This window comes from Lepisma saccharinum, chromosome 1, assembly GCF_977018435.1.
Source record: "Lepisma saccharinum chromosome 1, izLepSacc3.1, whole genome shotgun sequence".
Lineage (NCBI taxonomy): Eukaryota > Metazoa > Arthropoda > Insecta > Zygentoma > Lepismatidae > Lepisma > Lepisma saccharinum.
The window spans coordinates 154936098-154949928 of record NC_139229.1 but is presented as its reverse complement, the minus strand read 5'-3'; the positions used below and the strand labels follow the sequence as shown (position 1 = coordinate 154949928).

Sequence of the window (13831 nt, the reverse complement as noted above, 5' to 3'; positions counted from 1 at the left end):
TTCCCCAGCACCGAGAAAAGCCAGGGAGCAACTAGCGCGGGAACCGGGACAGGTTGTAAAAAACGCGGTATAAGCTATGGACAAGCAGGAAAGAATAAACCTCAGGATGTATATATGTAAATGTTTCAAATAGGATAAACAAGAATGCATGAATTGAGGGGTTTCTCTGCTAGTATGGTTCGGCTTCCATAGAGTAGCTAGTAACATCTTTAGAATGTTATCTGACAGAAAAAAGTGTCAATGGCAATGATGAATCTGTATTGTAAGGCTAGGCTACATATACACAGGCTATCGTTTATCTTGACATAATCTCCCTATCTCTCTTATCTAAGTTTCCCTCCCCTTCATTCTAACTGCCCATGTCTTTCAACTGCTGTGAACCTCGCTTACCGTGGGTATGTTTTTCTTATCTCGCTAAATTAGAAGAAATTCCCCTTGTACTTTTATTAGGTGGCTGCAAAACGTTGAAACGCAATTGTAAAAGTATGGAACAAACGCTTTACTCAAGTAAGAAGCACCACTAGTTATTAGGTTACAATAAGTTTTTACGTGCAATTAGCGTCGGCCTAGATGAGGATGGGTTTGGGAAATTGCTCCAGGCCTCAAGCTTCATGGAGGGAATCAGCCTAGCAGCAAAACAGTTTGAAATGTTAGAGTTTTATGTTCTAAAATTCGACATTTGCAGATGTGCAAGTTTCAAATGCCCTCCTTTGTATTTGCCACTATTAATGTAAGTACTTTACAAGAAGAAATATATATATATATATATATATTTGTTTTTGTTGTGATACGAGGCATATTGTGTATTGTATATTTAATAGCAACAACAGGAAATGTGGATTTTTTTTATCATCAAAGGATCTAATTTACAATTTAAAAGAGGTTATTTTTATACTAGATATTTTCTGCACTATAAGTGTTTGGAATTTCTTGGAATTAACAGTATTTATTCTATACGTGCAAAAACAATCACTTGAAGGTGAAATATTGTGTACAATTCAAGATTTTCACCGCATACGAAAATTTCCTGTCCAGAAAATTTCCAGACCTGGTTGGGAAATGGATAAATTTTTCAGTCCTGAACGTCAGAAATATTAATATTTCCTTCCCAATCCCATCCCGACCAAAAATTTTCCGTCCCGCACACCCCTACTTACGGCAGTCAACATGATTCTCTCTCTTGTGAAAACATTCTTTCGTTATTTTATTGGAGATGGCAGTTAAACAATATTATTTGTAATAAAATATCGCTACAATCTCACCATTCGTATTACATGGACTTTTTACAGATATCTCAGTAAATCAAGTGCCCCATGGTCTCCCTGCGGAGGCCCTTGAATAACATGAGCTTTTAACTGAAAAGTGTTCTGCTTCTACGCAAAGGCGTAACTTGGCGGGAACAAGTGCCCCCCTCCACAATTTTCAGGCTTAATAAAATTTATAAATAATAAAGAGTAGTCCTTTGTTGTTGTACTTTTGCAAAATGTGACAATTATTTAGTAAATCATCCCATTTTGATGAGTTGGGAAACTTTTCAAGTCTGCCCCCCAAAGTTAAATTTCAGGTTCGATTTTGCCCCCCTCAAAATTAATCCCCAAGTTACGGTCATGATTCTACGTTGAGGGTTAGTGAACGATTCTTTTACTAGGTTCACGAGGATCTTACGGATTGACAAGTTTTAAAATGCAAGAGGATCGTCCAATTTTTTGTTCGTTCTGCATACAATTTTCCTAGATGAAAACCCTGAATATTGACCAACTGAAAAGTGATAAAAAAATATTACGATTTGGGCTAAAATAACATTTGAGAATCGATGTCATTAGAAGCGATCACTGCTGAGGTAATTGTGATAGAAATACGCAAAGTGACTGAGAAAACAAATAGTTTTGCATAATAAAGTAACTTATAGACAAGAAAATAATCAACGTTGATCTGCATACAGTATGAATTCTTCTGTGGTTCACAACTCACTTATAAACATATGGAGTTTCTCTTGTTCACAACGCTTAGAAACTCGCGATTGATTGATTTTATTTTACTTCGCTTCTCTGCCACTTTTTGCTAATTGCGAAGATGAGAATGGGTAGTGATAAGATAGAATAGATGAAGGACAAACAAACATGGACGGCACACAACACTGGTCCCATACAGGATTGCACTGACCATGGGCCCAGACGCCAGAGCCTCGCTAGTCTGCAAAATGCAGTCCAGTGTGTACTACGTGGAAGTGAGGTTGAGATTTTGGTGTCTTGATAAGGGGTTACCCCTTACAATCCGAAAGAGTTTAATTTACTGACAATTTGGACAGGAGCAACATAGTCATGGACGTCCGAAAAGGAAAGGGGGGACATGGGGGGGGGGGACACGGTCCCCTGTAACTTGAAAGCCAACCTATATCTTATATATTTCACACATATTCAGTTCGGTGAATTTCTTACATGGCCGCCTGTAAATTCTATTTCAGTGTTTCCACGTCAATACATTGCGTTACGTGGACCTTCTAAACTTTCATTAAATATTAATACGTATTATGCCTCAAACTGTATATAACCCTACAGATATTTCTTCTCAATTAATTGAGAATAACACCATGCTTATAGTCTCTTTTCTGGGGTGTAAGGGACGACCATTCCTAAAATAAAAATCAATCTCACTTCCACATAATACACCCTGGACTGCATTTTGCAGCCTAGCATGGCTCTGGCGTCTGGACTCACGTCTCAGTCAGTATAATCCTCCGTGGGACTCGTACTGTGTCGTCCGTATATGTTTTTGATTATGCCTTCATCCATCTCATCATTCATCCCCATCTTCGCGATTAACCGAAAGTGGCAGACAAGAGAAGTAAAATAAATAAATCATCATTAGTGTCTTTTTGTGCAATTTGTTTGGTCTTTGGCACGTTCCACAACTGCGTTATTATGTTAGCAAAATTATACTTTTTTAAATAATGCTATACATTTATTGACAGGTAATTATTTTTAGCGGTGGGGATATAATATGCAAAGCAAAATTCCCGACTTTTCTTGTTTCCCCGTCATTGCACCTTGCGAAGGTTCGTTGAACTTCTTTTCGGTGCCGATGTGATCTGAGCTAACGGGGAATAGTTTGTAGAAAGTGACAGCATGGGACGACCCATGGGCCACAGTAAGCCTTCAAGGACAACGTGGTTTCCTTCCAGAAGCTCAATTAAACGCATTCCCTTGTCACGATTGACGAGCAGCAAAAGTTCACTAAGCTTATCGGCAAGGCACAGAATCACTGACAGGTGAACAAATGGTTTTTCTGTTTTGAGAGCATTTTGTCAGGGGTTGAGCCATGTAGGAGTGCAGATCCGAGCTAAAAACCTGGTAAAGCTTTCGACTTCAAGATTAGGCCAGTGTGTCCAGTCACGAAGAAGATAGGCAGTGCTGCAAGTGGAAATTATTAGGTGGAAGGGATCTTTGCTCGAGCCTTGTAAATAGCTGAGAAGGGGGCGCTTGTATGTTTCAACATAGCAACAAAGGGAGGTTCTATGCAAATTATCCTCGCTGAGAGGCGGCGTTCTCCGCTTCGAGCACTGAAGATTGGGGATGGTAACGAGATATGTCTCGGTCTCTTCTCGAGACCAAATCAAATCCATAGGCGTAACTTGACGGGGGCAATGAGACACTCGCCCCCCAAGGCGAGTTCCAAGTTCATTGAAATTTACACATTATTTTTTAACCTTCTGGTTCATTGACCCGCTGCCCCAAATTTAGGAAGCTGACTAGATACTTCGAAACTTGTAGAGATTAGAAGGTACCAGAAACTCTAGGTCTCATTTGAGACTTTGTATACTTCATGTAAGATATTTGAAAACAAAAAAATGTTCGACTTATACGGACAAGGGGATCTCATCATTTATAGAAAGATATTGCATTATGCATCAGTGACAATCGTGAACTTATGCAGCGTTCATGTTAAAATTTCGTTTTTCGGCGTCGGAACGAGAAATAAATAGGTCGTTATTAAGGAAAGTTGTTTCCCTTAATGAACTCCATACGCCGTAAAAGTTACTTATGACGCAGTGTGTATTATTGCTTGTATCTGTACTCCCGAGTAGCCAAATGCTAAGCCCCTCGTCTTTGGTGCGAGCGGTTCTGGGTTCGTTTCCCGGTGAGAGTTCAATAAATTTCAGTGTTGACCCAGCATCGTAGGGAGTTGCTTGAAAAGAAGTAGTTGGCTCCGGTAGTAACGGAAGCCAGAAAACAGTGGCGATGGGACTCTGTGCGCTGGCCATGTACCCAACGAGAGGCCGCTTTGCAGACCTTGACTCTTAAAGGGCTGTTGAACTACGGAGTTTAGTTTTATATATATATATATAACGAGGCAAGATGAAATAGTTGATATGATTATATAATCAATATCAATTTAGTACTAAAGCAATAGGAGAGACTTAAACCTGCTTCTCTTACAGGTTTGATTTATATATCGTGTCCTGTCACCTTGTATGCCACTGTGCCAAATATCAAGACTGTTTTGCAATTAGCTGATTTAAGATAAGGGAGGCAGAGCTATATGTTTGCATTGCATTCTAAGATAGATAGGTCTATTTGTTTACTTAGGTTGAGAGAGATATAGAGAAAGAGAATCCTAAATTGTGCTGCTTCTCCTTATAAAAAAACTGTGTGTTTACTTTTCTCACAAGTCCTTTGCGTTCAATATTATACAGAGTCCATCCCTAATGTGATATTATTCAACCTCAAAAATAAACTGTGTGATTCATACCGTGAGCAACATCAGCCTGAAACGTGAGCGGGAAAGAAGGTGAGAATCATGTTGGAAGCTTGCAGTCAAGGCCTTACACACACACCTGCTGATTGAGGAAATATGGATATTAAGCAATGTCAAGTTTGCCCGTTTGTTAGGAGTGCACAGTTTAAAATCACGTCAGTATACGTATCAATTAAACCCCAATTATGGTCAGATTTAGGGCGCCCCTCCTCTTCCAAGATATCTAAAATTACTAATTTCTTCCCAGCGGTAGTTTTTTACAGGATTCTTTCAATTAGGAACCTTTCAATTGCGCAACTGTTATATTTTCTAAATTTGCATACTCCCTATCAGCGCCGTGTGTTGAATGATTTCACATCTATACGAAATTGTCAACGGTAAAATCAGCTGCAACTGCCTCCTTCAGGAATTTCACCTTCGAGTGCCTATGCGACAACCAACACGTAACACAAACCTCTTTTATGAAGAAAGCGTCGACTGGTAATAATAAGAAAACATTTTTTCTGCAAACTTCCCACCCAGTATAATCTCCCATCAAGTGTTCAGAGTATGCCTTTCGGTCATCCATCAGAATAAAGGCTCCCCAAATAATATAAATCATGCCACGTTAGACTTTTTTAAAAAATTTTTGTATGTTAGGCTTTCTTGTTTTCACGATTTCAGTGTAAAGTGACAGCTATTTGCTGTACCTGAAACTTTCTAAATAAACAACAATACGTTGTCAATCTGAATAAAAGTAATGACGAACTCTCTTCAGATTTCACGTCTATAAAGTCGACCATTCCTTCTTTGACCTCCAAAATTTAGTGATTCCCCTCCCCAAGAAGCCTAAAACTACGAATATCTCATCGGTCGGCATGTGCATGGTGCATAAAAAGGTGTCTAAAATTAAGCAATAGGCCATGCAGACGTCTAGAAAAATAAGCATTGAATTAATTTAACTTAAGTCGGCTACAGCTGGGAAAAAATTTCACCCTCCACAAGACATCCGCCACTAACCCCAGTATCAATTAAACCATAGCTGGATTACTTGTTGCCAAACCAAACTCTTTCAAGATGAACACGTGATTATGAAATTTACTACATTAAGCGAGACATGCACACGAAATAGGGAGACCTCAGAAGGTCATTGTTTTGTCCACAAGCATCCTTCCCACCTTCGTCTATTAAGGGTGACTTGTTTATTAGTGGTCCTATAGAAGGTTATGGGTTAAAGTGACAATGGGGCGTGGGTGTTGGCAAATCAACAATAAATTAATTTAAATTATGATTTGTACCAGGGATACACATAAGCTTATATGCTTGTTTTGCGTCTGTAATGGCAAATATATTGAGGATTTTGCCGTACAATATGTAACATTTCATATGTTTTGTATAAGCGCAATACACAAATAGGAGTCATTCGAAAATAGCCAGTCTTAAAAGTTGTTGTTTTTGAATTGTAGTAAATAGCAGTTGTTGTATAATGATAAATTTGGACTGGACTTACAGCCCCTCCCCCACTTCCCCAGATCATGTCATAATTCACATAAAGTATCTATTTAATCAAAACAGAGTGTCTAGTACCATTCAATTACTGAAAATCGCTATTTTTAAGATTTACCGAACACTTTACTTGATTCCCCCCCGAATTCTTCCTTTTCTTCATCTAACGAATTACATACGGTGCACCTAGTAGCAAAAGTGACTTGAACCAGCTTAAGTCAATGAATTATTATTATTAAAGAAATGTATGCTGATCCCCCGTCTCATTGCACATATTGTAGCATGGTGTCAAGGTGTAAACCTTAGCCTATACGTATTAGAAATACATATAAAGTTGAATGTTATATTATTTTAAGGAAAAATCCCCCCCCCCCCAATTTTGGTGGCTCGGTCCGCGCCATTATCCGCCCCGACCTTGTGGGCACCCCTGACCTACAGTTTGGACATATTTATTCCTAACAAAAATCGTAGCACATCTCTCAATCACAATATATACACTCCTGTTCACATTTTATTAGTTTGGACAGTTGAAGTATGTGTCATTTTATCTGAACATGAGTGTACTATAAACTTTTATTTACCGATTTATTATTACCGAAGGATTTTGGGGTGCGGGACTTTCCACAGAGGGGTACGCAAGTGCACCCTTGGCGCCTATGTGATATGGACATCAATTCATATATTTATCATCGATCTTCATAGAGGCAGAAGAGCGATGTAAAATAAAATACAAATAATAAATTACATTTCATATTCTCTCTCTCTTGGAGTCTCCATAGAGCAGGTTATTTTAGCTTGCGTTCGTGAAGCAGATTTTAAAAATTTCTTGCGATTCTTTTATCCAATTAATCAATCATCCTCACCACACGATTAACCTAACGCGGTCACTGGCGTTCGCAGGATTTTCTTTTCGGGAGGGTCCGGAATTGTAAATGTGGATAGTACAGTTACATACAATTGTGGGTTGTAAGGGATCCATTGAAAGTCATTGGAATCGTCACAACCTAGAAGTGTCCGTGACTATACAGGGTGGCCCAAAGTCCCGCACCATAGGCGTATGACGATAATTGTGAAATGTTTGAGATTTTTTTTTGCAGGTGGACCATGTTTACTCTTGAAGAACGGGACTTGGTGACCCACATCCTGCGAGTGATGGTTTGGGCCTACAGTTGTGTTTTGACAATGGTGGCCAACACATTCAACAAATATTGTAATACAGCCTGTGGTGCGGAACTTTAGGGCCACCCTGTACATAGCTGCTTTCTAAGAGGACGTCATTAACAATAAGATATTTCGTACATTTAGAACTGTCCACTCTCAAAAATGGCAATCGGGGGTCATTTTAAGAGAGAGTTGCATTTATCATTTTGGTTATTCCCGAGTTCTTCATTGCTTTTATTTGAAAATGTTGATTTTTCTTAAAATTTCTGAGGGGCTGTAGCCCCATCAGCCCCCCTCTGCGTACGCCAGGGAACGTGGTAGAAAATGGGTTATTAAACAAATACGAATTCCCCTCCGCCCTCGCCAACAACGCTGTTACCTTGTAATCATGGGGACCCGTGTTCGATTCCCGGTGGGGTACATTGTAGTGATTCGAATCCCAGTTCAAACTGTAGGTCCAGTCCCGATAAGCCTATCTGAGCATAAGGTATATTTAAACTTTCTCATTTCTACGATTCTGGCGAAATCTAGCTATGATTAGCCACGAATTCAGTTTCTCTCAGATCTATTTTTAGTGAGCTACAGAAGGAAAGGGCACACACACACACACAATCACTCCACTTACCTGACGTCACCATTTGACCGCTGCAAAGCCACCGTGTACCCAAAGTAGCTGCCTGTCTGTGCTTGCGGGTCGTCGAATACCTGGGCATACTCCACGTCAAAGTTGAACGCACAAGAGGGAACACTAACACAAACGGCCACCAACACAACACACAATAACATCCTCGCCAACTGAGAGCAAGCACCCTCTCGCGACACGAGCTTCTGCGATAGTCACTTGTGATTTCCGAGTGAACCGCCGCTGTAGAGTTTCCTGTGCGCCTTCGTACAGGAAGTGACGTAATTTTGCGATACGAGTTGGTTTTTAGTTTGTTAAAAGTTAACTAACATTCCGAGAAGCTAAACTTAGCAGATGATTGACTTGTCTTCTTAGCGAGAAGTGGCGAAGTGACGTAGTTATCGAGCTGGATCTAAACGCCAAGAGAACGTCGTTGGGCGAAAACTGCGCTAAAACCATCACGTGCTTTAACCAGCTCGCTGTAAGATGTTGAGACGCATCTCTTGTGCAACCTAGCTTAATACACCAGCCTTTTCAATTACCTGGGCGATTTCTTATGCGCATGCATTTCCAGAAACAACAAAAGGGAAATTGCGATGGCAGGTCAAGGAGACGATGTATTCTGAACTTTTGAGCATGACGTTGTCTCGCTAGTGTGTTACAAATTCCAGAAAGGAGGGGAACGGGGAGGGAGGGGTGCATACCAAAGGAGGGGGGAATTCGGAAAAACCAACCGAACTTGCAATCTTCTATTGTAGAGTCCTGTGCTGTAGTAGCGCAACAGAAACGCTGCGTGATACTCCTGTTCACAGTGTACTTTTCTTTTCTTTTTTATAGAAATATACCTGGCCATTGACGTCCGTAGGATTTTTTCCAGGGGGGCAAACATGGCACATTTTCCCCAATAACAGTGTTGTTCCCTCAAAAAAACATTGCTTAAATTTGAATTTACCATATTCATGCAATAATTAACACATATTATTGTGGCTGAAATGAAATTATATGTGAAAAATATAAAATTTTTGGTTCACTTTCGTTTTCCAGGGGGAGGGGCACGGCTCCCCATCCGGACGCCCATGTACTTGGCACGCTTTTTTCTCAGTAGTGCTGTTGTATTTACATTCGTTATGACAGTTACTGAACTTTATCTTACACTTCGTAGTTTATCGGTATTGATGATGTGATGCTTGATTTATAACATGGTCGACACAATATGAGGGTACAATTTCCCTTTTCAAGGAGCAAATTTCCCCCTTTCGCCCATCTAAAGTAATAAGAATAAGAATACGAGTAGTAATAATAATGCAAGTAATAATAATAAATAGTGGTGGTAGTAGTAGTAGCAGTAGTGATTTCGTTGGCCCATATTCGTATATATGAGAAGTGTTACAAAAAATTCATCATACACTTGCTCATAGCCAGCCTTCTTTCTACTGGACCAGATGTCCCAGATTCGAACCATGGTGTAGCAATGTGTTAACTCAGATGGAGTCAACAGATGTAGCCTCCCCCCACTCTGTCTGCATATATTTGTGTGGGTGGGTATAGATTAAGATCAGTGGCGCAGGAACGTTTTTCATTTGGAGGGGTACAAAATTCAGCCTCCCATATATATATATATATATATATATATATACACACACACACACACACAAATATATACTACGCATATACTACTTCAAAGATAGTACCTATAGGTGGCACCGGAAATATTCCATTAACAATTCCGAAAAATATATATCTCTGGACCTTGTTCATGGGCTCATTTTGAATTTAACGAAAAGGAATATCAGGAGTTCGAAATGTAAAAATTGTGAACAAAGATACAGCTATTGATTGTTAATGCAGGGTGAGATTAAAGGGGGGTGAGGAAGATTCCCCCTTCTCCTCTATCTTCAGCTATCCCAACCAGGAATAATCGTCTCTCTCGAACTGGATATAGAAACCATATTATTTAATATTACTTATAGAGTCCACATCAGTTCAGTTCATTTTAATTTTAAAGTCCTATAGCTAAGCATAAAGATATCTTTAAACAATTTGTGGCAGATTTGTACCACATCCAATGCCTTTTAGAAGCCATGTATTCGGTATTTCCTCAGACATCTATAGGGTATTGTATTTTTTTAAAAAAATATTGAGTTGAGATGGTTCCCGATCAACTCGTAAGAGGTCTAAGTTTGGAATGTTTGTAAAACATTTGACAAAGCATTTATTTGTAATATAATTATTTGTACCTAACGACGTTCTTCAAGCACTGAAAATACTATCATTATATATACAAAACCGAAATCCTTCAGATCTTAGAGCAAGCAAGGAAAGCCAAACGCTCGAAAGTTGTTTTATTTCTCTTTTCAATCTTCGGTGGATAATATAAAGAGCCGGCCAAGGTTTATTTTCGTATTTAGTGGTATTACATGCATATACATGCATGTTTTAAGGTGACTTGTCAATTCCTCGTTTACGTGAAAAGGTGAACTTTAATGTAAGCAAAAGCATGTGCGCGTCACAGTTAAAGATTTTCGCATCTACAAAGAAAATCCAAAACACATTCCCACCTCGCCGGCCTCCATGGCGTTCTACGACGCCAGAGGTTCCCGGTTCGAAACCCGGCCTGGGCATGGGTGTTATTTGTGAGTGTCCCTTCTTCAATTTCATCATACCATCACTCATCCTCATCTTCGCGATTAGCCAGAAGTGGCTGAAATTTGAAGTAAAATAAACCAAATCACTCAATCAAACATTCGCATCTTGCTCAAAGACCTTGTGAATTCAATCCAAAATCTACCAATATCTATCAGCCGAATGTGAAATCTCATAAACCTAACCTTAACTGATTAGAAAAATAATTTAGAAGTTTTAAACATACTTTTACTTTCCTTATACCCCCAGTGCATTGCTTTCATGTAGAAAAAAAAATGCAAGAAATTGAATGAAGTCTAGTTTAGATAACACAGTGGCCTTGACAAGCCAACTGGCGAACCATAGGACCTGCAGTGAGTCTCACTTATCCCGTGCATTCATTTGACTAATGTAATTTTCTTCCAGTTTGACTTTAGGGTTTAACTTCAAATGGCGTTGTGTTTGTGTTGCATTCGATATCAAAATTAGATTTTAAGCGATTAATGTCCAATTCTAAGTACTATATCTAATACTTAGGTAAAACCAAGTTATCGTCCTCTGATAAAATCACAAATTGCACCCTGTTCTAATGTCTAGGAAAGGGGAACCTTTCATTTGACCTAGGAATGACATCGAGATGAGACGAGTCGGGAATTGTCACAGCCTCATCTCGTCTCCTGTGTGGTGAGTTTGAGTTTGTTTGAGTTGGTTAAGTCCACTTTATGCACATTAAGGCTAATCGGGATCCGAACCACTGTGCCACGTGCCTCCACCGGGCTATTGAACCCCTTGATTACAAGGCGACGACGCTACCACTGCGCCATCGGGAAGGCCCTCCGGTGTGCTGAAGTCCTCCTCGTTCTTGTTTGTGCTTTTCTCTTGTTTCGGTGTCCACTCGGAAGTTGATAAAACTTATTCTATGTACTTTATATCCACTTCATGGGCTAATCGGGACTGAATCTGAAGTTTAAAGTGGGATCCAAAGCTCAGTGCATATTGAACCCTTCAATTACAAGGCGAGATATCTCGTCCTGACCCACGAAATGTTTAGTATAAGCAACACGTACATTGTGTCACCACTCAAAGATTCACAACGTATATGTCATTAAAGCAAAACTTTTTATAATAACGTTTTTCTGCTTTATATCTTTTTTCGATGCTGTGAACCGTCGAAATACGGAATTATATTATAAATAGATTAAACCTGGCAGCACAGGCTCGCAATTATTACTAATTCATTAACTTTGCAATTACAGTATACAAAATACACGACATTTTGAAAAAAAGATGTCAATAAATTTAAACGCTTGGTATGTCTGATAAGACACACAGTAATTTAAATTTATTTTTACCAATTTCTTCAAATATGATACCCGAGCTTTGAACGAGATCATCTCGGACATCAAGTATCGCCTCGATTTGATTTTGCAGAGATTTATTTCAGTCTCGTTTCGAAATTTGAGAGGAAAAACAGACTTTTCTTGTCTCCGTATCATCTCTATGTTCAAAAATCTCTTAATATATAGATTTCAGTATAGTTTTCCCTCTTACAAAGTTATGAAGTACAGGAGTACATTGTACCCCCCAATGTCTCGTCTCATTACTGTAAGTATTTCGTTTCGGAAAATTCCATTTGAAAAATTTAAAAGAAAAGGTCAGTCCATACACTCTTCTGATGAAAATTTATACATTATCTTTGAATAGACGCGACTTTAGAAATGTGTACCCCTCTTACGCAAAGGAGCATTCATCTGGAGCGTGATTTTCTGAGAGTAAACTTTATCTGATTCCATCGTTTCACAGAAATTGTACACAATTTTCATCTCCTTAAAGAGGTTTCCAAGAACACAGGTCAATGAACTAACTACATAGTAGCAAGCACAATGTAGTACAATAAGTTTACAATGGTTTGAATTTCTGTGGTAGCTAAGTAAGATAAATTAGATAATGCTTGTAAGTTATAAAAGATATACCTAAACCTTTTTTATTGAGCGAATTGAAAATATGTTCCTTTAACAGTAGCTCCTTGCGTCTGTCAAATTATCTAAGGAGGGTACAGGGGGTACAACGGGATTTTCGGATTTAGGGGGTACAGTACTCCCCTTCAAAAATTCGAGGGGTACAATGTACCCCTGTACCCCCCCGTTCCTGCGCCACTGATTAAGATCTCCCCCTCCACCACCAGTCTTCAATGATTTCGTACCCTGTTTTTCAGAGCCTAGGGGAAGGGGAAAACTGCACACAACAAAAGTAAGACACGTAATATTTAACGTTGTTGAAGTTTTTGACCCGAAGCAAGGAAGAGAAGTTCTGTTCTACATGGCCTCCCCGATGGCTCAGTAGTAGCGTCGTCGCCTTGTAATCAAGGGGTCCCTGGTTCGATACCCGGTGGAGGCACAGGTGGTTCGGATCCCACCTTAAACTGTAGGTCCAGTCCCGATTAGCCTTACTGTGCATAAAGTGGACTTAAAACAACAAATCAATCAATCAATCAAGTTCTGTTCTACATATGGCAAGCAACGCAGGACGGGGACATTCGGGTACGAACGAAGGTAAAACGAGAGGAGAAAACAAACGACCCATCCACTTTAGTTCGCGAGTTTGCTGAGGTTCTTCTCATGCTGGTTGAGTTGTATCTCTTATTTTAAGTTTTGAGTTTATGTCCACTTTATGCACAGAAAGGCTAATCAGGACTTGATGTACAGTTTAAAGTGCGATTCGAACAAGGCGACAACATTACCAATACGCCATCGGGGAGGCCATGTATCCTGAGGAACACTGCTTGCAAAATGTTATATACATATATTTTGTTGTTGCTTTTCTTTTGTACTTCACTTCTGTTCGTTTCTAGCTTAGTCGAGGAAATGAAGATGGATGGTTAAGTGGATAAATAGCAGATTAAACACTACAAAACATACGTATATGCTTCTATAACCTGGTTAAGTCCAAGTCTACGACAGAGGCGAACAAGTAAAAAAGGGTAAACGCTGGAAGAGTTAAACGTCGCGGTGTCTATTAAATTAATATTGTAGTTGTAAAGATTAGGGATGGCCAGATCCGGATCCAAAAAATTTTCGGATCCGGATCAGCGGATCCGGAATTTTCAGATCCGGACCGGGATCCGGTACTTTCGGATCCGGATCCGTTTTGCCATCCCACATGAGCTTCTTTGGAAAGTAAGAATGT

At 39.5% G+C, this 13831-nt stretch overlaps 1 protein-coding gene across 1 annotated transcript in view; it reads right to left on the bottom strand.

Annotated features, from left to right (window-relative positions):
• LOC146002889 (integrin alpha-PS3-like) overlaps nucleotides 1–8529 on the bottom strand; it is a 102440-nt gene extending 93911 nt beyond the window's left edge. The window contains exon 1 of the mRNA XM_083140969.1: nucleotides 8027–8529. Within this exon, the coding sequence (XP_082997095.1) occupies nucleotides 8027–8187 (161 nt within the window). The 5' untranslated portion in view covers nucleotides 8188–8529. The remainder of the gene's footprint in view (nucleotides 1–8026) is intronic.
• Between the last annotated feature and the right edge of the window lie 5302 nt (nucleotides 8530–13831).